This window comes from Alosa sapidissima, chromosome 23 (genome assembly GCF_018492685.1).
Source record: "Alosa sapidissima isolate fAloSap1 chromosome 23, fAloSap1.pri, whole genome shotgun sequence".
Taxonomy (NCBI): domain Eukaryota; kingdom Metazoa; phylum Chordata; class Actinopteri; order Clupeiformes; family Clupeidae; genus Alosa; species Alosa sapidissima.
In genome coordinates, this window is record NC_055979.1 from 25638468 (window position 1) to 25661419 (window position 22952).

The 22952-nt window shown below is 43.1% G+C and overlaps 2 protein-coding genes across 5 annotated transcripts in view; both read right to left on the reverse strand.

Annotated features, from left to right (window-relative positions):
* Nucleotides 1-975: 975 nt before the first annotated feature.
* Nucleotides 976-20816, reverse strand: tgfbrap1 (transforming growth factor, beta receptor associated protein 1). The gene is made up of 12 exons (XM_042079938.1): nucleotides 20721-20816; nucleotides 18842-19551; nucleotides 18032-18226; nucleotides 16384-16538; nucleotides 15777-15859; nucleotides 15173-15514; nucleotides 13956-14013; nucleotides 13379-13522; nucleotides 12434-12583; nucleotides 9239-9398; nucleotides 6795-7231; nucleotides 976-3369 (listed from the first exon to the last, which is right to left on the reverse strand). The coding sequence occupies exons 2-12, from the start codon at nucleotides 19527-19529 to the stop codon at nucleotides 3181-3183; spliced, it is 2601 nt and encodes an 866-aa protein (XP_041935872.1). The 5' UTR covers nucleotides 19530-19551; nucleotides 20721-20816; the 3' UTR covers nucleotides 976-3180.
* A 1131-nt stretch (nucleotides 20817-21947) lies between these two features.
* The window catches only part of fhl2b (four and a half LIM domains 2b), a 32745-nt gene continuing 31740 nt past the window's right edge, over nucleotides 21948-22952 (reverse strand). For all 4 annotated transcript variants that reach the window (XM_042079965.1, XM_042079964.1, XM_042079968.1 and 1 more), the window contains one exon: nucleotides 21948-22580. In XM_042079965.1, coding sequence (XP_041935899.1) covers nucleotides 22429-22580 — 152 coding nt within the window. In that variant the 3' untranslated portion in view covers nucleotides 21948-22428. The remainder of the gene's footprint in view (nucleotides 22581-22952) is intronic.

Sequence of the window (22952 nt, forward strand, 5' to 3'; positions counted from 1 at the left end):
CATACTGGCAATCAAATGCTTACTGCATATGAACCCCTTATAAGCATAATCTTGGCCTCAAATGAAAGGTAATACTCTGAAGCTTCATGCTTGCATTTGTATTGTAGGCTACTTCAGGTTCTGATATGACCACACTAAATATGGAATAATTACAAAAAATACAAATCTTTACAATTTCTATTTCAATTCAATTGGTGTATATAAGACGGGCTATATTTCTGCACAACTAATATTGGATCAACTGGTAACTGACCTGGGGCTGGTGAATGCTAGCTGGTGATGCTAGTTGCGTGTGTAAATCCTCACACCCCTAACCTTAAGAACGCTTCTAACCGCTGAGTTGGAAGCCTGGGCTTTTAGCTCAGTGGTTAGAGCGCTCGACTCCCATGCCAGTGTGTGTTGACGTGGCGCGGGGGGGGGGGATTGTCGACGGGGAATGTCACTCTTGCCTGTTGCTCCATGGTCTCCAGGCTGCCTTAGCAGCGTGAATCAAATCGCGCGCAAGGCAGCATGGGAACACCCAGGCTAAGTGCATACACCATGCACTCAAAATTATATTTTGAGATACATTTCAAAATATAAGAATTTTTATAATACGGTTTTTGTATTTTTATTATTTCATATAACATAATGGTTATAAAACTTGTCGGTAGGGCCCCCTTGGAATTTTTGCTTGGGGACCCCACAGACTCTAGAATCGCCTCTGGGAATAACTAGGAATAACTTGTTATTTCTAGTTGCTGTGCCTTTACTTTATGAAACTTTGCCAGGTATTTACAGTAACAGTTTTAGAAAAGCAATAAGCCACTCGTGTCCGTAGGTTACACTGATTCTACAACCGCTAAGGGGGGTTTTAACAACGCCCCTTAGACTAGCTAAGTAACGTACGGGCGTAAGTAGGCGTGTAGAAATGAAATGAGTGAACAGGCTGATTTATTGTTGTTTTAACGGTGGGACCCAGTGCAAAAAGTCAGGTTAAGCATCATCATGTTTATTACAATGGACGTTTGTACAGTCTATACATTCCACCCACGCTGGCAATGAGTTACAAAGCGACAGTTATAAATACAATATTTACATACCAGTATTTATATTTAAAATACTTCTGAAGATATAAAGATATAGCAATGTAGGTACTTTTGAGGATTGGGTTTAAAGGGGTCATAGATTTTTTTTCATAATTGATTAAGGATTTGAAAACCATTTCATATGTAAGTACCAGGGCCACATCTCCTTAGGACTTGACCGGTACTCTGTGTACAAGTCAAAGCTAAAATCTTCAAACTGAGGCTTGTCGTATTTTACACAACTCCGGGAACTGAAATATCCAAGGCAATCACTTCTCAAAATTTAACACAGACATCGTTCGAAAGAGCTGCTTACACCAATTTAGTGTAATCCCTCAAATAAATCTGAGATGTTATTAGTTCATGCACAGACTGACTGAACAGAGAGATTGGCCAGATTGAATGATCACTAAAATGGTTTACAAAGGATGCCATTTTGATTGATTAATTGATAAAGTTATGTTAACATGGCTTACACAGATTAGACATTGCTGCCATACGGCTTCAGTAGCGGAGTATATGATCACGTCGTCATGGCTACAGTGGCCTTACAGTTCTGCAGTGGTAACGGGTCGTTAGGCAGTGCATCAATTGTGCTCCCCACATACACAGTGCCCCTGTGGAGCCTGTAAACAAACATCTTTCATTCCATCTCGTCTTTCAAGTCTGATCTCAAAGTACCTTGCTGATGAATGCAGATTTTAAGACACACACAGGTACAATTAAACAAAATGAGCGAGACTCAATGGCCAGTGGAATTGCCTACATCATATCATGTTTACATGTTTTTTTTTTTTTAATCATGTCCACATGATCTTGACAATTATAAGGCTTTGAACAAGGCTCTAAAAGAGGAGGGGGGAAATCTGATCTATTTTCCTTCACAGAAAAGTATGAGACCACTCACTTCATTTGAAACATCCCACAGGGTCCTCACATTTGCAGCTTGAGAGAAAGAAACTGCCGATATGTAACATTGGAGAGAGTGAGAAAGTGAGAGAGAGTAAGAAAGCAAGAAAAAGTGAGAGTGTGAGAAAAAGAAAGAGAAAGTGAGAGAGAGAGAGTAAGAAAGCGAGAGAGAGAGAGAGAGTACAGCCAGAAGACTAGCTCGTATTTAAGGGTGTTTTAGTCGCAGGGTTCTTGGCTTGTGCTCATCACAGCTCCTCTCAGAGTTAAATCTTCCATAAAACACACTGCAGTTTGACGAAGCATGTTATCGTCTTTGTTTTTTTGTCACACTACAAAAGAAACTTTTGAAGCTGTGGTAACGGTCATTACTCAAAAGAACACGTCAGATGTAGCAAACAAAGCACATAGAGCATACGTGACGAGCAACCAACAACACCTAGCGTTGCATTTCCCTTTCAGTGAAATCCACAATTATGGCCGTTAAGTTGGACAGTCCTTTTGGAATTGTACAATGACACCGCCATCTTTATTCAGTCCTTGATGAGTCCCACAGACTATCACACAGAGAGCGATGAAACCTGGATGGTGATTTCTTTAGTGCAGGGCATGTGCCAGGGGATGTCTGGTATTTGTAGTCTTTCTGGTAGGGAAACTTCTGTCTTGAGGGAACTACTGTTATGACATACACTTCAACTGACCTAGACATCTAAACAGCCCAGAATCAGTTCATGCCAAAGGTTTAAGGATGGGGGAGATGGGTTCTCTTCAGTGAAGTGACTCTCACCATTTGTTTTGTTCTTTTGTTTACAAAAAGGACAGCTGTTGCTTTTCCGGCATGAAGTGTTACTGTGCACAGTTAACTGCATGGAAATAAATAAAAACACACAAACAACACTTTTTCAGACTCGCTCGCTCACACACTCACTCCAGCTCACTCCTCCCTCATGCATTCTCAGACACATCCACAAACACACACACACAAGAAAAACAAAACAAAAACAACTAGGTTTGCGTCGGAGGGGCACAGTTTCAAGGCATTTGCTGAGGGAGCGTGGACTCAGCTGGGTCATTCTGTCCAGGGCTTGGGGGGCCTAGGTGGGCCAGGTGGGTCCACTCATGCATCTGTTCAGCCAGCCAGCGCCCCCCCCCCCTGCCCCCCCCACGCTGCTTTCACATTTACACACCCAGGCGTCACCTGGTCCACTCATGTGTGGTTGCTGCCGTTCTCCAAGCGTCGCTTGGTGGGCGAGTCCCGCAGCCGCTGGGCGGCACAGCGCGTGTGGACGGGCACCCCGCCGGGCAGGCACACGCAGTCCGGCTCGCTGAAGGTGTTGTGGCACAGCTGGCAGCCCTTCTTCTCCGACACCAACACCGGGCCACCGCGGCACTTCAGCTGCAGAGAGAACACAAAGAAACACCACTGAGCTTGGACGTCACAGGATACCATTTACTGATGGAATGAGAGTGAATTACTCACTATGCCAAAGGCTCAATTTTCACACACACACTAGAGTTCTCAACGGGCCTGAAAATTACGACCCGGCCTGTGGCTTTTAAAGCCCGGAACCGATGTAACCCGACACATCAACATGAATTATCTGCCGGAACCCAGCATTAGCGTGACAATTTACTTAAAACGGTGATTTTCTCCTCTTCTGGCGTAGGCTATGGTGACGGAAGAACCATGCCACCTTTGGATGCGGTTATCTTAACGATGCTTTTTGCAACACCCTCGATATAGGCTACATGTCGTTGGAAAGCTTAGTTTATGGCCGTTCATGTGAGCACAATAACTTAATTTTGTAAATTTTACCAAAGCGACTGGGTTCGCCTTGCAGGGTCACATATTTCATCAGCACCTTGCATTTTGAGCATTGCACATAACCTGTAGAATTTCCATCAGAATCCAGCACCACTCCAAACACTTTCCAGACCTCTGATTTTCCCACTCCTGTAGTAGCGACAGTGAATTCACCTGCGGCAAGTTTACTTTTCACCAACTCCATCTTCTTCTCCAGGCTAAAGGCTGCACGCAGCGGCATCAGGTCTGCCCCTGCCCCTCTCCATGATGCACGTTGCACGCAGCAACCAGACTTTCTTTACGGTGAACAGCAGCGATGATTAATACATGTTTTTTTTTTTTCACTGAGCGGAAAGGAATAGGCCAGAGGTCCGACCCGACCCGAGTCATTTACTTATATTTTCGACCCGAACCCGGCCTGAACCTGCGGGTCCCGTCTGGTTTGTTGGGCCAACCCGACCCGTTGAGAACTCTAACACACACACAAACAAACACACACTCACTATGCCAAAGGCTCAATTTATAAAAACACTGGGATGGTTGTCTGGTACTGCTTTTAACACTTCACTAGTCATAGTTTCTCTCTCTCTCTCACACACACACACACACACACACACACTAGGGGTGGGCGATATATATCGTCTGCGATAATATTGTGATTGTTGTTTTAACGATGTGCAAATTTACATTAGCGAGTATTTAAATTACTTATGGGGAAAACACTGGAAAACACGCATTGAAACCCCATACGTTCACTAAATCCAGGAGGTGTGGCCTATGCGAGAGAAGCCCCTGGCTGCAGCAGAGCAAGTGTCACATGATCACTAGTGGGTCCACATTGTCACACACACACACGCCTAATGTTTATTTTGTGCAGCGAGAGGTAGGCTACTTGGGATTTTGTGCGGCTACTTCTGTTCAAGTAGCATTGATGAGTCACGTTTTTTCCTATATGGTATTATATGGAGAGAAAACATTAGCCTTTGAGTATTTTAATAGTCAGTTGTACAAACAGACAAAGAACTCTTCTCATGTAGGCCTAACCCTTTTGTAAATGGACTGAAGTTCGCTCTAATATCAATTATGCTAACCGTTAGCATCTCTATGGGATTTCTCATATACATTAGCCATAAGCTAACACATTAGTTTCTATTCTGTAACTTGGAATGTTAGCCTACATAATTTCTCTTAAACAAAACCTCGAAGCAAATGACTGAGATGTACTCTGTTGGTCTGCTTAGTTTTCAGTCTTCAGCTTCAGACTTTCTCTTGGGAAACTGTTAGGCCTATTCATCTTCTCTAATGTAGCTGGCTAGACCATGTCATTGCCACACACACAAGTGGGGGCAGAATTGGAAATGTGTCAGAGTGACAATGCATTGGTTGATTTGGTTAAAAAGTCACAGGTTAGGTTATTTATTATTATTGTATTGATGCTATTCATAAATAATGAGCTGTAAAGTAACTCAGACTTTTACAAATTTCTTTTAAAGGATATCGACTAATTATTGTTATCGTCAAAATCACAAAAAATAGAGATATTATTTTTTGTCCATATCGCCCACCCCTAACACACACACACACACCACCTAGTTGTCCACTCACTGGTCATACAGAAGCTGGAGGTTTTCAGCGCGTGCCAGCTCCCCCACACACACACACACACATACATACATGACACAATGCCATAAAATATGCCAGTTTTAGGACACAGAATAATGTTTGTAATGATACCAGGTAGGCCAGGTATTGTCGAAGGTGCATGGTGAAGTGAAATTCTTACTTTGGAAAACAAACATTTGCCGATATAATCGCCGATCATCAGAATATTGCAACAGATTCTGTGTTCTGGACTGCAGGTAACCTGTTAAGCCAGTGGTTATCAAACTTTTATTTCATTCCCCACTTTGATCAAGGGGCATGACTGATGATAGTGGAGATAACGTGTTATCCCGAGGCTTTTGCAAGTCAGCATCTTCGACGGTAGTCTATTAAAAATATAAGTTTTCAAAGTCCCAAACGGAGAGCCATACTTTATTGTTTTTAACGATCTCTATGCTACTCACAAAAATGTAGGCATGGGGACATGATGAAGTAGGTTATCCAACTGTCGTGTGTTAAATTATTGTGATTACGAGCCAGTGGTTTTCAAACATTATGCGTGACTCGGACACGTAACTAAATGCAACAGGCTCATATCGTCCTCGCATTCGCAAAATGAGGACCAGTGTTTTGTCAAATTGCAAATAGCTATTCGTTTTAACTATTTTTTTATGATAGTAGCCTAAAAAAAAATCACTTCATACCATCTTAATCTTGGAATATGGGGAGGGAAGTGGCGCGTCTGCAGTCAGCTGAATGTAATTCTGCGGCATAAAGCAGATGTAATTGTTTATCGTACAGAAAAATAAAAATGACATGTCAAGCAGTCAATTGACTACATTGCAGTCAAGTAGGGCAAATTAATTTACGAAACCAAAACGTGGGTCATAGTTGTCTAAGCCTCTATTGCGTAGCCTGTTAAAAACGTCGCCAGATAGTATTAAATCGGCAACAACATTGTTTTCTGCAGAAGCCTACCCAAGGCTACAGATTAATTCTGAACAGTTATTTCTCTACTGGCTCAATTATCACACCACTGTTTTGATTTGCGTAGTTGCGTTAACCCCAACACTGACAATAATGTAGACAGCAAATTTCGATTTCGATTTTCGTGTAGTCAAGCCTTAAGCCATACCCAAGTAGCCTAAATCGAGGTAATGTTTAATTATGCATGATTTATTTTGTTATTGAATTCGTAGGCTGGGATTACTCTCGGCAACAATTATGTAAGGGACGGCAGGCAGAGCGATGTACAGTGGCAGAGCGACGCACAGTGGCTGAAAGTGGTACTAAAGCTTCACGCAGCTTCACGCCGCGTAATGCGCGAATGAAGTGGTCATTTGAAAGCGATGCCCACTGTACAACACACACATACTAACACACCACATACACACACATACTAGTTGACCACTCACTCGGTCGTGCAGAAGCTGGAGGTTCTCTGCGCGGGCCAGTCCCACGGCCACTTGGGCCGTACGCTGTGCATGGGCACTCTTGCGGACGGCGGTGGTCAGGAACGGGCGGAGCAGCTGCAGCGACCAGCCTTCAGGCAGGACCTCCAGGACGCGCACAGCGTCAAACATGTTGCCGTGGCGATTGAGCAGGTCCACGGCGGCCATGTTGTCCACGCCGCCCGGCACGTCGGGATCCAGGTAGGTGTCCAACAGCAGGTGGAAGAGCTGCTGGCCCAGTGCAGGGTCCTGGGGGGACGCCGCCCAGCTGCAGTAGTCCTCAGCGGCTGCGCGGTCTTGGAGCTGGTGGACCAGGATGTGGAGTGCCCGCTCATGCTCGCCCAGACGCCCACGCAGTGTGGCCTGCTCCACCAGCAGCTGATCCACGCCCTCCATCTTACCTGTAGGCAAATATGACCACCATCATCACCACCATCATCATCACTACTGTTTTACCGTTAAGGTGGAATCACATTTACACTAGGTGCAGCAAGGAAGCGGTTTCAGTAGCTCTAATTTTCCTTATTCACACGGAGGCCATTGTAAACCAAAATGAGGCTACAGGGTACACAAACCATAGGGTTGTTGTGTTGTGTATTAAATGCATTAATGATATAGTCAGTGTAGCCCTTAGTCAAGTTAAGTTTATTTATATAGCGCATTTCATACACAGAGGTCATTCAATGTGCTTTACATAAACAAAACCAAACAATAATAACAAATAAAAGCATAGAAGGGCAATATAGTCAAAGAATAGTTAAATGGTAAAGATCATAATAAAAAGAAAAAACATAAAACACAAGGTAAAATCATTTAAAAATAAAGAATAATTAGTAAGCAAAGGCAAAAGTAGTAAAAAAAGTGATAAAAGACAAGGTAGAATAATTATAAAGGCAGATTCAGAATTTGTAACTCGGCACAGTTAGCAGAAAGCATCTGAACAGAACCTGCTTTTGTCTCTGTTGTATTGTTTGTTTGTTTGTTACTGTGTTTCCCTGCCTTTGTCTCTGTTGTATTGTTTGTTTGTTTATTGTGTTTCCCTGCCTTTGTCTCTGTTGTATTGTTTGTTTGTTTGTTATTGTGTTTCCCTGCCTTCCTACTATGTAAAGCGACCTTGGGTTTGAAAAAGGCGCTATATAAAATAAACTTATTATTATTATTATTATTATTAAGTCTAGATTTAAAACTGGCTACAGGTGGGGCCTTTTTGATGTCATCCGAAAGTTGGTTTCACAGCTGAGCCGCATAGCAGCTAAAAGCTGCTTCACCATGGTTAGTTCTAACAGTAGGTTTTACTAGCAGGTTTTTCATCTGGGACCTTAGAGGACCAGAAGGTGTGTACTGCTGAAGCATGTCTGACAGGTATTTAGGTCCTGCTCCATTTACTGATTTATAAACAAGCAATAGTGCTTTAAAGTCAATTCTGTGACTTACTGGAAGCCAGTGCAAGGACTTAAGAATTGGAGTAATGTGGTCATTTCTTTTAGTTTTTGTTAGAATCCTAGCTGCTGCATTTTGTATCACCTGAAGCTGTTTAATAGTCTTTTTAGGAAAGTCTGTGAACAGTCCATTGCAGTAATCAACCCTGCTGGAGATAAATGCAAGAATGAGTTTTTTTAAGTCATGTTTTGACATCAGCCCTCTGAGTTAATATTTTTGAGGTGGTAAAAAGCTGATATAGTTATCGCTTTCATGTGGCTCTTTTTGGTTTACACAATGTCCGCCGCGTGAATAAGGCAAATAACACGGACTAGTTCAGCGAAGCACTGTCCTACAGTACAGCATTCAGATTAATGAATGGACCAAGCCCAATCTGGACACATATTAGTGTTGTCACATGATCCACTTGGGACAGATGGCTGGTGTACGTCGATCAGTATCATCACATCCTTCCATTTCAAAAGCCCTGTGCCGACCTTCTTCTAGTCATGTGCCATGTCACAGGGTCACGCAGTCAGTTATGTGTTTGGGTAGAAGTCGGGGCGGTGGTAGCATAGTGGCTTTGGAGTGGCTAGCCACTGTTTTGCCCTTAAGCAAAGCACTTAACCCGGAGTTACTCTGGGGGAGACTGGCCCATGTATATAAGAACTGGTTGTAAGTCCCTTTGGATACAAACGTAAACCAAATAAGTAAGCAGAAGTGTCACTCAAACTGATGTCTAGCAGAACTCACCCAGTAAGAGCTGGACCTGGTACTAGAGGCTAAGAACTCACCCAGTAAGAGCTGGACGCGGTACTAGAGACTAGAGGCTAAGAACTCACCCAGTAAGAGCTGGACGCGGTACTAGAGGCTAAGAACTCACCCAGTAGGAGCTGGACCTGGTACTAGAGGCGGTACTAGAGGCTAAGAACTCACCCAGTAAGAGCTGGACCTGGTACTAGAGGCGGTACTAGAGGCTAAGAACTCACCCAGTAGGAGCTGGACGCGGTAGAGGTCGGACTCCTTGAGCAGGTGCTGGAGTCTGGAGCGGGCCTGGGCCAGGACCTCGTCTGAGCAGCACGGCTGAGAGAGCAGAGCCAGCACGCGCTCTGTGTACAGCAACGCCAGGTGCGTGTGGAACTTCTCTTTCTGGAACGCACAGGACACCCCTCAAACACACACACATACACACACACACACTTCTCTTTCTGGAACGCACAGGACACCCCTCAAACACACACACACACACACACACACACACACACACACACTAGGGGTGGGCGATATATATCGTCTGCGATAATATTGTGATTGCTGTTATAACGATGTGCAAATTGACATTATCGAGTATTTAAATTACTTAGGGGGAAAACACTCCAAATCACGCATTGAACCCCCATACATTCACTAAGCCAGGAGGTGTATGCGAGATAAGCCCCTGGCTACAGCAGAGCAAGTCATGTGATTGCTAGTGGTCCACGTTGTCACACGCACGCCTAATGTTTATTTTGTGCGGCTACTTGGTTCAAGTGGCATTGATGAGTTAAAGTCACGGTATTATATGTAACCATTAGGCTAGCTTTGGAGTGTTTTAATAGTCAGTTGTAAACAAATAAATCTTCTTATGTTACCCTTTTGTAAATGGACTGAAGTTCGCTCTAAATATCAACTTTTATCGATTATGCTAACTGTTAGTATCTCTATGGGATTTCTCATATACATTAGCCATAAGCTAATGCATTAGTTTCTATTCTGTAAGGTCTGCTTAGTTTTACAGTGAAACAGGTTTGAAAGGAACTTCAGCTTCAGACTTTCTCTTGGGAAACTGTCAGGCCTATCTATCCTCTGAAATGTAGCTGGCTAGACCATGTCATTGCCACACACACAAGTGAGGGCAGAATTTGAAATGTGTCATAAAGTGACAATGCATTGGTTTGGTTAAAAAGTCACAGGTTAGGTTATTGGTTATTATTGTAATGATGCTATTCATAAATAATGAGCTGTAAAGTAACTTGGACTTATAAAAACAGTTTTTTTTTTTAAAGGATATCGAGTAATTATCGTTATCGTCAAAAAACACAAAAAATATTGAGATATTATTTTTTGTCCATATCGCCCACCCCTAACACACACACACACACACACTTCTCTTTCTGGAACACACAGGACACCCCTCAAACACACACATACATACACACACACACACACACACATCTTTCTGGAACACACAGGACACCCCTCAAACACACACACATACACAAACACACACACACACACACACACACTTCTCTTTCTGGAACACACAGGACACCCCTCAAACACACACACATACAAACACAAACAAACACACACACACACACACACACAAGCGCACACACACACCTCTTTCTGGAGCACACAGGACAGGGTTTCTGTGGCTTTCAGCAAGACCAATTTAAAGACTTTCTAAGACCCCTTTAAGACCCATACTGAATGAAATTTAAAGCCCATACTGGCAAATAATATGAAGCAAATAATTATTAGTAAAAGTATGTAAATTTGCTCTCTGGACTGCTGTCTGCTTCTCTCAAGCATCAACTTTTGATGCTCTAGGGACCCGATGAATGGATAGAAATCAATGGGTGACCTCAGGGCGATAAGGCTATAGAGGTGCAGTGGTTTTGGTGTCAATGCCATTCGAAGATTGATGATTAATGATGATTGATGTGCAATAAATTTATTGCACTTTAATGAGCACTTTGGTGCGGCTAAGCGGTCTGTAAATGCGCTATATACATAAAATTGGCATTGACATTAACAATAAACTGCAAGGTTAGAAACATGGCTTAACTTCCAATTTGTTGTCCCTGCAAATAATGAATGAATGCCAAGTATGCCAAGTGCCAAGCTGGAAATGGCACATCAATCATCATTAATCATCAATCTTCGAATGGCATTGACACCAAAACCACTGCACCTCTATAGCCTTATCGCCCTGAGGTCACCCATTGATTTCTATCCATTCATCGGGTCCCTAGAGCATCAAAAGTTGATGTTTGAGAGAAGCAGACAGCAGTCCAGAGAGCAAATTTACATCCTTTTTACTAATAATTATTTGCTTCATATTATTTGCCTATACTATTTTACTGACTATAAAAATAATAATTATGTAGGAAGTTTAGAACCCAGAATTGACCTGCACACTACAAAAGTGCACCGAATTCAACACAAATGACTCAATACACTTGGAGGAGGTATGAGTCCTTTCTTTTCCAGATATCTTAGGATTTCGCCGTAGTATCGTTTCAATATCGAGCATCGTGATATTTATGGCAGGTATCGTATCGAAGTCATAATTTTGGTATCGTGACAACACTAACTTTTACTAATAATTATTTGCTTCATATTATTTGCCAGTATGGGCTTTAAATTTCATTCTATAGAGGTGCAGTGGTTTTGGTGTCAATGCCATTCGAAGATTGATGATTAATGATGATTGATGTGCAATAAATTTATTGCACTTTAATGAGCACTTTGGTGCGGCTAAGCGGTCTGTAAATGCGCTATATACATAAAATTGACATTGACATTAACAATAAACTGCAAGGTTAGAAACATGGCTTAACTTCCAATTTGTTGTCCCTGCAAATAATGAATGAATGCCAAGTATGCCAAGTGCCAAGCTGGAAATGGCACAAATCTTAAAGTAATAATTAACCACTAGCATTTGTAGACTTAACACCAGGGACGTTCACAGTAGCTGTGCTTCTGCAGGTATGTGACCACTTCCTCTCGGTTTGTTCACCCCGCCCCCCCCCCCCCCCCCAAAAACACACCAGTGTTTCTCATACATTGACTTATTTGTGGCGGCCCACCACAATATCAACACTGACCACCACACAATGATTTTCCATGTTGTACTAAACTGAATGAAATCCTTTCATTGTAGAGCTATGTGCACCTTTGTACAGCCTCTCCTTGAGTCTCTGTCCCTCAACAAACCTGCATGCATGTTTAAAGAAAACATTAAAAATCCTGCAAGGATTGTTGTTGGCATAGAAGACAACTGGCTAAATCGTGATTAAATCATAACCACATCATAGTCACCTACTACCACAAATCGAATTCAGTTCTGTGGGAAACACTGCACACACAAACACACACACACACACACACGCACACACACCAAGTATGAGGGCTCCTACCTGTACGTGCTTCTCTAGCACCAGGTGCTCCAGGTAGAGGAGGAGAGCATGGCTGTGCTTCTGCAGGTACGTGACCACGTCCTCCGGGTTCATCGGCGCCCCCTGGTCACGTCCCTCCACCGGCCTCTTGGTAAAGATCTGCACCCCTATCTGCAGGGCAAACACCACACAGATGCCTAATGAGTGTTTAATGTCTCTGAATAGTTTTGGGCAGCCGTGGCCTACTGGTTAGCGCTTCAGACTTGTAACCGGAGGGTTGCCGGTTCAAACCCCGACCAGTAGGCACGGCTGAAGTGCCCTTGAGCAAGGCACTTAAAGCAACACCAAAGAGTTTTTTGTACCTTAAAATAATGTTTCCAAAATCGGTTCAGTGGTTCATCAACTTGTAACAGGGTGAACGGCACTTCTGCATTCGCTTCGCAGCCCTCTATCGGCTATAACCACACTATGTAAGTTTGCCAGATCGGGTAGCGGTATCTGTAGTTCGATGGAATGAGACATAAGAAACTACAAATTTGACTTGCATCTGATGTCGCAATACATCGTACTTTCATAAATCATGCAACATATTCTACCTTGTCTGTGGACATTGTTATTTGCAAAGCCGGTGCTGGATAAACAAATAGCGTGCGTGTTGCTTTAACCCCTCACAGCTCCCCTGTTGTAGCAGGCAGCTCACTGCGCCGGGATTAGTGTGTGCTTCACCTCACTGTGTGTTCACTGTGTGCTGAGTGTGTTTCACTAATTCACGGATTGGGATAAATGCAGAGACCAAATTTCCCTCCCGGGATCAAAAGAGTATATTATATACTATACTATACTGATATCTATACACTGCTCAGTTTTTTTCACAATTTCAGAAACACCAAGTTAGTTTGAAACCAAGTTGTAAGGCAATAAAGTACTGAATCTTGAATAGTTGGAGAGGGAGCCACACACACTCACCGTCTGGTCTCTTTTCAAGGCCCAATCTGCATGCTTCCACACCAGGTCCATGTTGGGACAGAAGCTGAGGAAGTCCACCACATACTCAAACAGGTCCGACCGCGTGGAGTCCTGCAGATCGCCATCCACCACCCGCGCCCACAACTGGACCCACACAGGAGCCGAAAGGTTCAGGATTACATCATTAACAAAGAGATACTTCAGCAAGCAGTGGGAGTGAAAACTAGATAATTTCACGTTTCGTTTGCTTTAGTCTCATAACTGAATAATTCAAGTCTAACCCATGTACGGTCAACCAAACTAGGAACAAATGTGAACTTATTCATTGACTGGCCCTTGTAATAATTGACATAGGCAAGTCACTTGGGATAAAAGCATAATGAATAAGTAAGTAAAAGTGAAGGTCTGATTACAGTAGGACAAAGTAATGTACTGTATATAAATCTAAGTCTGTATTATAACATATTGTGTATGCTATAAAATATATATTTTGCTCTATTAAAAATAAAGTTGTCCTCCGAAGAGGGGGGGTGGTGGCGGGCCAAAAAAAAGTAAGTAAAAGTGAAATCTGTCTGACCTGTACAGCTGAAGAGTCCTGGCCATTGTAGTGATACAGAAGTCCCAACGCAAAATACCTGGGGAAGGAGAGAGTGAGACATTAACATCACAAAGCAGCAAACATTATATAGACTGTAGGTCAGCAATGTTAGCCCTCAAGAACAGAGCTAAAGATGACTTTAACGCAGTGCATGCTGGACTTCATATCGGAACTCCCCCTATTACCATCGGTCCCGTATTTCCGCCGTCTTGCGTGTATGTGTCACTTAATATCCATTTCTATACAAACCAAGACAGCGGACTCCTGAAGAAACGCAAGCACCCACACCATAGGTGTATCTAAATTAGCTATGTACCAAAAATCACATTTTACCATGACTCGGAAGAGCTGTAAACAGTGTTGTAAGGCCGCGTGTACACAGCCGCTTGGAGCTCCAGTGGAATTTTAATTTCATGACGAGAATTCTCGGTCTAACCGTTCATGTGCCGTTGAAACGGCGTAAATAGGCGACCCATCAGGCCAGCACTATAACTCAGAGCGTGGTAAACAAAATCGGATATTTCAGGCAGTAAAAGCTCCCGTTAAGAACCAAACCAGATTTTGTTCAAGTCTACACACCTATGGCTACTGAAAAATGTAAGGTTCATTTAGCAAATGTTATTTTGAAGTGTTAAAAAACAGTAAATGATACAGTGTGAACAGTAAATGATAAAAGGAGGATAATTCCAATAGTGTAAACAAAACATAGTGAAACACTGTGTTGCTTGGTCCTTACTTTTACTTATAATACTTTTTCTGCTGTAAGTGCATGTTGTGTGTGATGTCTATATGCTACTGAGACCTTGAATTTCCCCTTGGGGATCAAGCAAGCAAGTAAGTAAGTAGGTATGTATTCTATCTATCTATCTATCTATCTATCATGACTGACAGTATGTCTAAATGAGCAACCCTCATCTTGTAACTCCAGACACACCCGTACTGTTATTAGGTAGCAGTGTTTCCCATACATTGACTTATTTGTGGCGGCCCACCACAATATCAACTTTGACCAACACACAATGATTTTCCAGGTTGTACTAAATTGTGCTTAAATCTGGTTAGCATCATAACCACACTGTGCTAATTGTTAAAAACTGTTGTACTCAAGTTAATTCTGCAAACCAACCACCACAAATGGAATTCAATTCTGTGGGAAACACTGGGTAGTGCCTCAGATGAAACGCTGTGCTACGCACTTGTGATGTTTTTCTAGCCAGGGGGCGCTGTCCGCGAGCAGACAGGCGTTGTCGGACGCCAGTAGGTCCAAGAGGCTCTCGTGGTCGGCCTCGGCATAGAGCTTGAGCAGCGCCGTGTCCACCTCCTCGCGGAAGCCGTTGGTGCCGGCGCTGCTTCGCACCTCGTGCAGATAGCTGATGAGGAAGCGCTTGCAGCGCTGCGCCTTCTCCTGGTCGCCCTGCGTCAGCTGGTTGAGGTCGGCGAACGGGTGCAGCGGCGGGTGGCAGCGCGTGAAGGACGATGAGGCGGGCAGCAGCATCGGGTACAGAGAGATGAGCTCCCGCACGTCCAGCTGACCTTTTCTGCAGACACACACACACACGCACACACACACACACACACAGACACGCACGCACACACACACACGCACACACACACACACGCACGCACACACACGTACGCACGCACACACACACATACACTTTAACAGAGAAATCTGAGAATATCTATTATCCTTGTGCATTATCCTATGTACTTACTACTTATTCTACTGAAATGCTCAGTTTAACATAACAGTTACAAAAATGACAACGGGTCAATAGTGGTGGTCAGCGGTCACATTACCTGAAATGTTCTTTTGCTTCTAAAAACTGAAGCTGTCCAAACTGGATGAATCCTGCTTGCTGTAGAATTCTTTTGTGCAAAATCTGAGAGAAAAGAGAGGGACCATAAAAAAAGATATCTCTGCTCTTGTCGCAATCAGGGACTGTCTCATCGAGGAGGGTTTCACCACTACTGATTTTTACAAGTTGACACATTTTTCATAATAGTTATTGACTAGTCGTTAGCATTACTGCTAGTGCTAATTGTTAGCAGCGGGTATTTCATTAGATGGTTATCCATAGCAGAAGTGTTTTTATTGTACTTTAATAAAGCTATACACAATGCACATGTCACTACAGAACAAGTTTCATTTTCTCTACAGTACTGTACTTCCATACATAGGAATGTCCAGCCTGTTTAAGCCTTTAGTGATTTTGTCCACAGCTAGTTGAATTTCCCCTGGGGATCAATAAAGTATCTATCTATCTATCTATCTATCTATCTATCTTGACTGCTGCTTACAGCACGGATTATAATAGTTGATTTTTAAATAGTGATTTTAATAGTTGACTTGTTGATGAAACCCCTCGCTCATGGGTAGTGATAATTATAAAAAAAAGAGGGGTACCTGGAACCTGTCTTTGGGTATGTTTCTCTGAGCTCCTTCTGTCAGGGTAAGCGCCTCCTCCACTCTGTTTCCAGCCAGCAGGCCCTGAATCTGTCTCTCCAGGGGCAACGGCACCAACATGTACACAGCTTTCGTGGACGACAACACCAGCTTGCCTTCAGAGCAGAGAAAGAGTGTAAGCTACATCACTGATACTGACAGAAAGAAAGACATTCCAACATCGTCTCTGTATACAGCCAACATCACGGAGAGAGAGATGTGTTTACAAAGCGTCATAGTTTGAGCTCTCATCTCTCAAGAGCTCTGCTTCTACAGAGTTAGGCAACAGCAGGACATAAAGAAAGACATCCCAACACCGTCTCTGTATACAGCCAACATCACTGAGAGAGAGATGTGTTTACAAAGTGTCATAGTTTGAGCTCTCATCTCTCAAGAGCTCTGCTTCTACAGAGTTAGGCAACAGTAGGACATAAAGAAAGATACCCTAATATTGTCTCTGTTTACAGCCATTGACAAATCTCCAGGTGGGGGATTATTGCAGACATCATACGGTGCGACTCCTGCGCTGTAGAACAGAATATGTGTCTTCATTGAAACAGGCTCCATCATGGGCAGACTCATCCGTGTCTAATCTGAGGATGACTCAGCTGATCCCCCCTCCTACAGAGCAGACGCTCAGCTGGAGTGAAGTCATCTGCACCACAACATGCCAGACAGACGCAGAGGGAGAAGAAACGCACCACCTCAACGATACGAAAATGCTCTGAGCAAAAGCTACTGTAGCTTCTAAAGGTTATCCGCTCCAATGACCCTCAAACTATATAACTCTTCCCCTCTTTACCACAATGATGTGGCTGTTTTCTACATTTTATTTATAGATTTTATACATATTCTATGTTAATGTTTGCTTACTTGCATGAGACAGTGCTGTTGTGACAGTCACACTTCCCTCAGGATAATTAAAGTATTTCTTCTTATCTTACACCCTCACGTCTCACACAATCAGAATGGGTATCTGGCTTAAAACATGACACAAAACTACAAGAACAACCTATACTTGTTTTCAAACAGTAGTCATATCTGAACAGTATCAGTCTAGAGGTCGATGCAACCACGCCATAACAAGACCTGTTCATCTGCATTCGTTCAATAATATGTTGGAAAACGACTGATAAAATCGGTTGATCATTTTGGTTAGCAGGGCCAGACAGAAATACAAAGCCTTCACAGCTCTGCATCACTCCTTTGAATCTACTGTACACCTCACACTTTTGTTCACACTCATATCTTTGAAATAGCAGCTCTGACCGAATCATCATCAACAGCATAAAAGGAGACTTTCTGATGTCTCTCATTCATTCACTCTCATTTATTTATAAATCAATAGATCCAAACACCTTTGCTACAAACTTTGAGTGAAACCCAAACTGGGGGTCTGAAAGAACCAGACAAACCTTGCCTGTCATCTTCAACAACCAAACAGGGATAAGCTGGGCCTGTTTACATCCAGCATGCGAGCATCAAACCTGGACTCGCATAGGACCCGACCCATAAGACTCCTGGCCAGTAGCCAAGGCCAAGATATGAACTTTTTAATTTTTTTTTTTTTTTTTTTTTTTTATTTATTTATTTTTTTTTAAACCATCACCTTCAAAGTCCTGCAGTATGTGTCCGTCCCTGAATGAAAGGGTCTGCTTGAGCTGCTGGTCCAGCATACTATGAACGGTTACAAAACCTTCGTCCAGCGCCACCACGTATGGAAAGCACACGGCCGCACCGATGACATTCTCCGACCAGTTCACCGGGGCACGCTGGGACATGCCCTCCGCATTGGCAAACATACCTGAGAGCAAAAACAGCAAATCGTTTACAGTGGCGTTATTCTCTGGTTTGATAAAATAGATCACTTCCTAGTTTGAGGACAGGATGGACTGTAATGAAGATACTAACTCTAGGGGTTAAACGGTCCACTTGTTTAACCTAAAAAGGTGCATCTCGCTCTAGCTGTGCTTTCAACACATAAACATCTGTATAAATGCAGAATAATAAAATCTATTATATACTGTTCCTGTTCCATAAAGTAAATACACCTAAATGCACAAAAAAATAAGTTTAAAAAAGTTTAAAGGGATATTCCACCATTTGGGGAAATTCACTCGTGTTCCACCTCCCTTTGAGTTAAACAATTGAGTTTTACCTTTCCCCAGTTCATCCAGCCGTTCTCTGAGTCTGACAGTAACACTTTTAGCTCCAGCTCATTGAATCAGATCAGACCGTTAGCTTATAGGAGAGATGCTAACGGTCTAATCTGATTCAATGAGCTGGAGCTAAAAAGTTGAAAAGTTTTAGTGATTTCACAGTGGTGACCATAACTTATGTAAATAGACCATATCTATGTAAGCTGGTGTTGTGATGAACACTAATTTGACTAAGCGGGAGAGCATCCTGATGGCCTCACCCAGTCCTCCAGGGGCAGCTAGTAGGAACTCCTCGCGCCCGATCCTCTTGATGATGGGCTTGCGTTCCTCGCTGTCGTAGGGGAACAGGTCTTGCGAGGCGCCCGTGCTGTAGTTGAGGATGACGTACTGCGAGGTGAGCGCCAGACACAGGAAGTAGCCGTCCAGGCTGAGGGCGCACGGCTGCTGCGTGGTGCCCAGCTCCTTGACCAGCTGCACGCGGTCCTCGTGCACCGTGTAGATCTGCACTGCGCGCCGCCGCGACGAGATCGCGCCCAGCTCCACGCAGAAGGGGTCGGCGCTCACCGGGTTCTCGTTGACGCAGAAGGACAACACGCCCTTGATCTTGGCGCTGCCCGACGGCACGACCTCCAGGGAGAGCATGTCGTGGACGTAGATCGTGGCGTCGCAGAGCACAATGAGACGCTCCAGGGCGGACGCCGCCTTCAGCTCGGCCACGGCCTTCTTCAGCCCCAGGTGTTTCTGTTGAAGCTTCTGAGACAGGTAAACCGTGTGGCCTTTGGCGTTGGTCTGCTCGTCCAACAGGAAGTGGTGGATGAAACAGTCGTTGGTGCCCACGTACAGGTACTTGCCGCAGCACTCCAGGCACTCGATGTTGATGCGCGCCTTGTCTGCCATCAGGAGCTCGCGCTCCACCACCGGCACCAGCTCAAAGGCCTTCACACTCATGCTGCCTCACGCTTCCAGGTCACTACAGGACAGCACACAACACAACACACACACACACACACACACACACGCACGCACGCACACACGCACGCACCCAGTTGTTAGAATCAATGCACAGTGAAATGAAGCACAAAGAAATAGAAGCACCAAGCATGCCTAAAAACGCACGCACATTCACAAGCGCACGCACATTCACAGACACACACACACACACAGACAGACACACACACACACAGGAGGGGCACTCTGTGTTAGAACCACACAATAGTGAGCTGAGAAAGCAGTGGTCAATGAAGCCTATGATGAAAGTATTCCTAGCATTGAGGACAAACCTCTATCCAAAATGATAATATCCAGTTTAATAGTGTACAGTGTCATCTTCCTCCTGTGTAAACTTTCCTGATGTTACTCAGTTCTCATTTTGTCAACCTTTGGCCTTCGTGACATCACAACAGAGAAATGAAACCAAATGAGGCCATCTGAGCAGCCGAACTAAAGTGATCTGATAGTTGGTAGGCCTACTGCATATACTTCAAATTTCTATGAGCACACGTCATCAGCTGTATTAGTATTAACTATCATTTGAGGAAACAGCAGGTGCATCACTAGCAACTAAGCTAACCTTCTATTTGGAACCAAACTACTAGCAATCTCTCAACGTTAGCAGTTGTATCTCTGTTGGTAAAAGCTAAAATCATTCCCGTTGCTGTTCAGTCGTATGGCACACATGCAAATAATGACATTCATTGTTCAGTTAACTGTTGCAGCGATACAATTTAACATTATCAGACATTCTACTATCCCTGTCAAGATAGCATGCACGTTATTCCTTGCTAACAAGCTAGCATAATACAGAACCCTGAATGCCGAATATACCGAGCTTAAGTTCATCCTTCTCGGTACAGAGCAAGTCAACGATTCCTGGACTACTTCCAGCTCATTGGCAACATCTAATGAGTTTTCCTGTAATTGACAACGTATTCGAGTGAGCACCTAACATCACTGCACAGAACAGTAAAGCATAGCATAGCACACATCATGAAATAACTTGGTTACGTTCTGATGGACGGCTGATCTAGCTAGCTCTCTGTGTGCGACTGTGACCCAGGCCGCATCATTCATGATAATGGCAAATCTTGCGGCATGTCAAGTGGTTCGACTGGTGAATTGGTAAAGTTGAACATGCCATACCCCATCCGTGAAAACATTGGTTATGTTTAAGGAGACGGCAGCTTTTTACGGCCTCCCCGTTTCCTCACTCTCTCTCCACTCCCCTATCACTTGCCAGTCACTACAGCAAATGTTTCCTGGTACATTGGAAGTACATCCGGTCTCATGGATGAACAGCTTAATATTTCTATGGTACCAGGTAAAACCACAGAATACTCTAATAATCATGACATGCTTTAAAACATATGATGATGAACGAGTTATGCTTGTGTTTACTGGCCTGAGAAATTGGGAAATCAAGCCAACCATTGGAGAACTAAGCCTAAAAACTCTTCTGTATGGCAATGATGTGCAATTACATTGAAACACCACACGAGTGAGCCAAATGCTTTATCCTTTTGATGTAGCTCACAGATCTTGCCTAGGCCCTAGTCTACCAACTGTTTGTTTGTTTGTTTGTTTGTTTGTTTGTAGGCCTATGTATGTTTTTGTTATTGTTGTTGTTTTTTGCTTTGGGAGGCAGCTAGCCTGCAACTCCAGAAACAGTTCTTTGTCAATCTTATAGCCCTAGGGCTATTTAATCTATGTATGTGACCTTTTTTCATATTCAGCTGTAACCTTAAACAAATGAGTGACACAAAGACACAATGATACTAATGTAGCCAATTGTTTGTTTGTTTGTTTGTTTTTCAGGAATGGGATGCTGATGTCGTTTGAGTAGGCCGAGACCATTCAATCTTTGAAGTTAAAACAAACACAGAACCAGTTAAACCATTAGTTGCACTTCTGTTTATTGCTAATGATTGAAATATGTTGTTGCTTAAGTAGGCTGCAATCTTGCTGAGATAGAAAGATGGAAAAGAGCTGCTTTTTTCTTGAATGATGGCGATCACACAATGAAACCAAAATCAGCAATCATAGAAGCCCAATTCAACACCGACAACCAGAATTTAGGCCTTCATCCTTTTCTTTGTGTGCAAATTTTTGTTGGAACCCATTTACAGGGACACAATTCACAACTGCACACAAAACTAGTTTTTAATAGTTGGCTGATTGACTTGATTTCTCTCTCTAGCGGCCTAAAGCCCCCTCTATCTGACTGGAAAAGGTATTGTTTGATATTTTTTACAGTTAATTTAGTGGACAATGCATTGTCAAAGTTTACTGTGTCACGACACAATATGCTTTGTTCATGATACATGTTTGTGAATAGCTAATGTAGTCCAACATATTTTTCTACAAAAAAGAGCATTTTGGAAATTATTTATTGACAAAGCACACATTGATTTTCTATTTGACTTGTGTCAACTCCTTACAGGTACAAGTTGTGTTAGTAATATACCTCATAACAAATAAATTAGCCCAACTAAATCAGGCAAGTCCAGTAAGCAAACCACACAATTAGATACACTCTTTAAAATATTGTATACATTTTAGCAGACAAATACATCTTTATCAGTATAGTGCAGTGAATGTAACATTTCTTCATAGAGTTCAGTCATCGGAGGCTTTGCATGCAGAAAAACCCTCTTAATCATCAAAACTCACAACATAAATTAGATTTTAATAATACTCATCCACCCAATAAACCTGTTAGTGAATTGAAATAAGTTGTTGAAAACCTTCATTTAAATGTGCTTTAAACATTTCGAGCATGATTGTCAGAGAGTGCTAAGCATTCAGTCGGTGCTTTTGGAATATCCATCCTTCTGGACCTCTCCGTCCATCATCAGATGTCTTTGCCACATTCTGGACACAGGATATTATCTCTCTCCGTCAGAAAGCCACGCCCAACCAGGGACACTGAGCACTTCTTGCAGTTGAAGCAGTCGTTGTGCCACTGGCGCTCCTCAAAGGAGATGTACTTACTCCCACCGAGACCTGTAAAAAGACCACATACACCTCATATTAACATGCATTTTGCAGGTTAAAGTGTCAAATCCTTCTGAATACAACACTGCAAAACTGACCACTCTGAGGGTAAACATTTCTTTGCTTTGCTGTGAAATGGGTCAGTAGTAAGAGTTAACACTAGAACTGCCACAATGGTCAATTTGACCATTTCAAAAGTTGCATACAATGACTTTGATTAAGAAAAAAATACAGTCCTGCTGATTGAATAAACATACAGTCCTGCTGATTGAATAAACGTCCTTGTATCCTTGTATCCTTGTATCCTAAGCGTCAAAATGACCGCTTACGACAGTTCTACTAGTTATGAAATGATGGCGCTTCTAGTGTCAAGGCGTGGTC

What these genes read in the sequence shown, in the direction of transcription:
- tgfbrap1 (XM_042079938.1), bottom strand. Translation starts at nt 19,529, where the DNA reads ATGAGTGTGAAGGCCTTTGAGCTGGTGCCGGTGGTGGAGCGCGAGCTC. An exon ending in TGCTAGAGAAGCACGTACAG is followed by an intron (nt 9,399 to 12,433) that starts GTAGGAGCCCTC and finishes TGTGCGTTCCAG; the next exon opens with AAAGAGAAGTTCCACACGCA. An exon ending in CCGCGTCCAGCTCCTACTGG is followed by an intron (nt 7,232 to 9,238) that starts GTGAGTTCTTAG and finishes ATTTGCCTACAG; the next exon opens with GTAAGATGGAGGGCGTGGAT.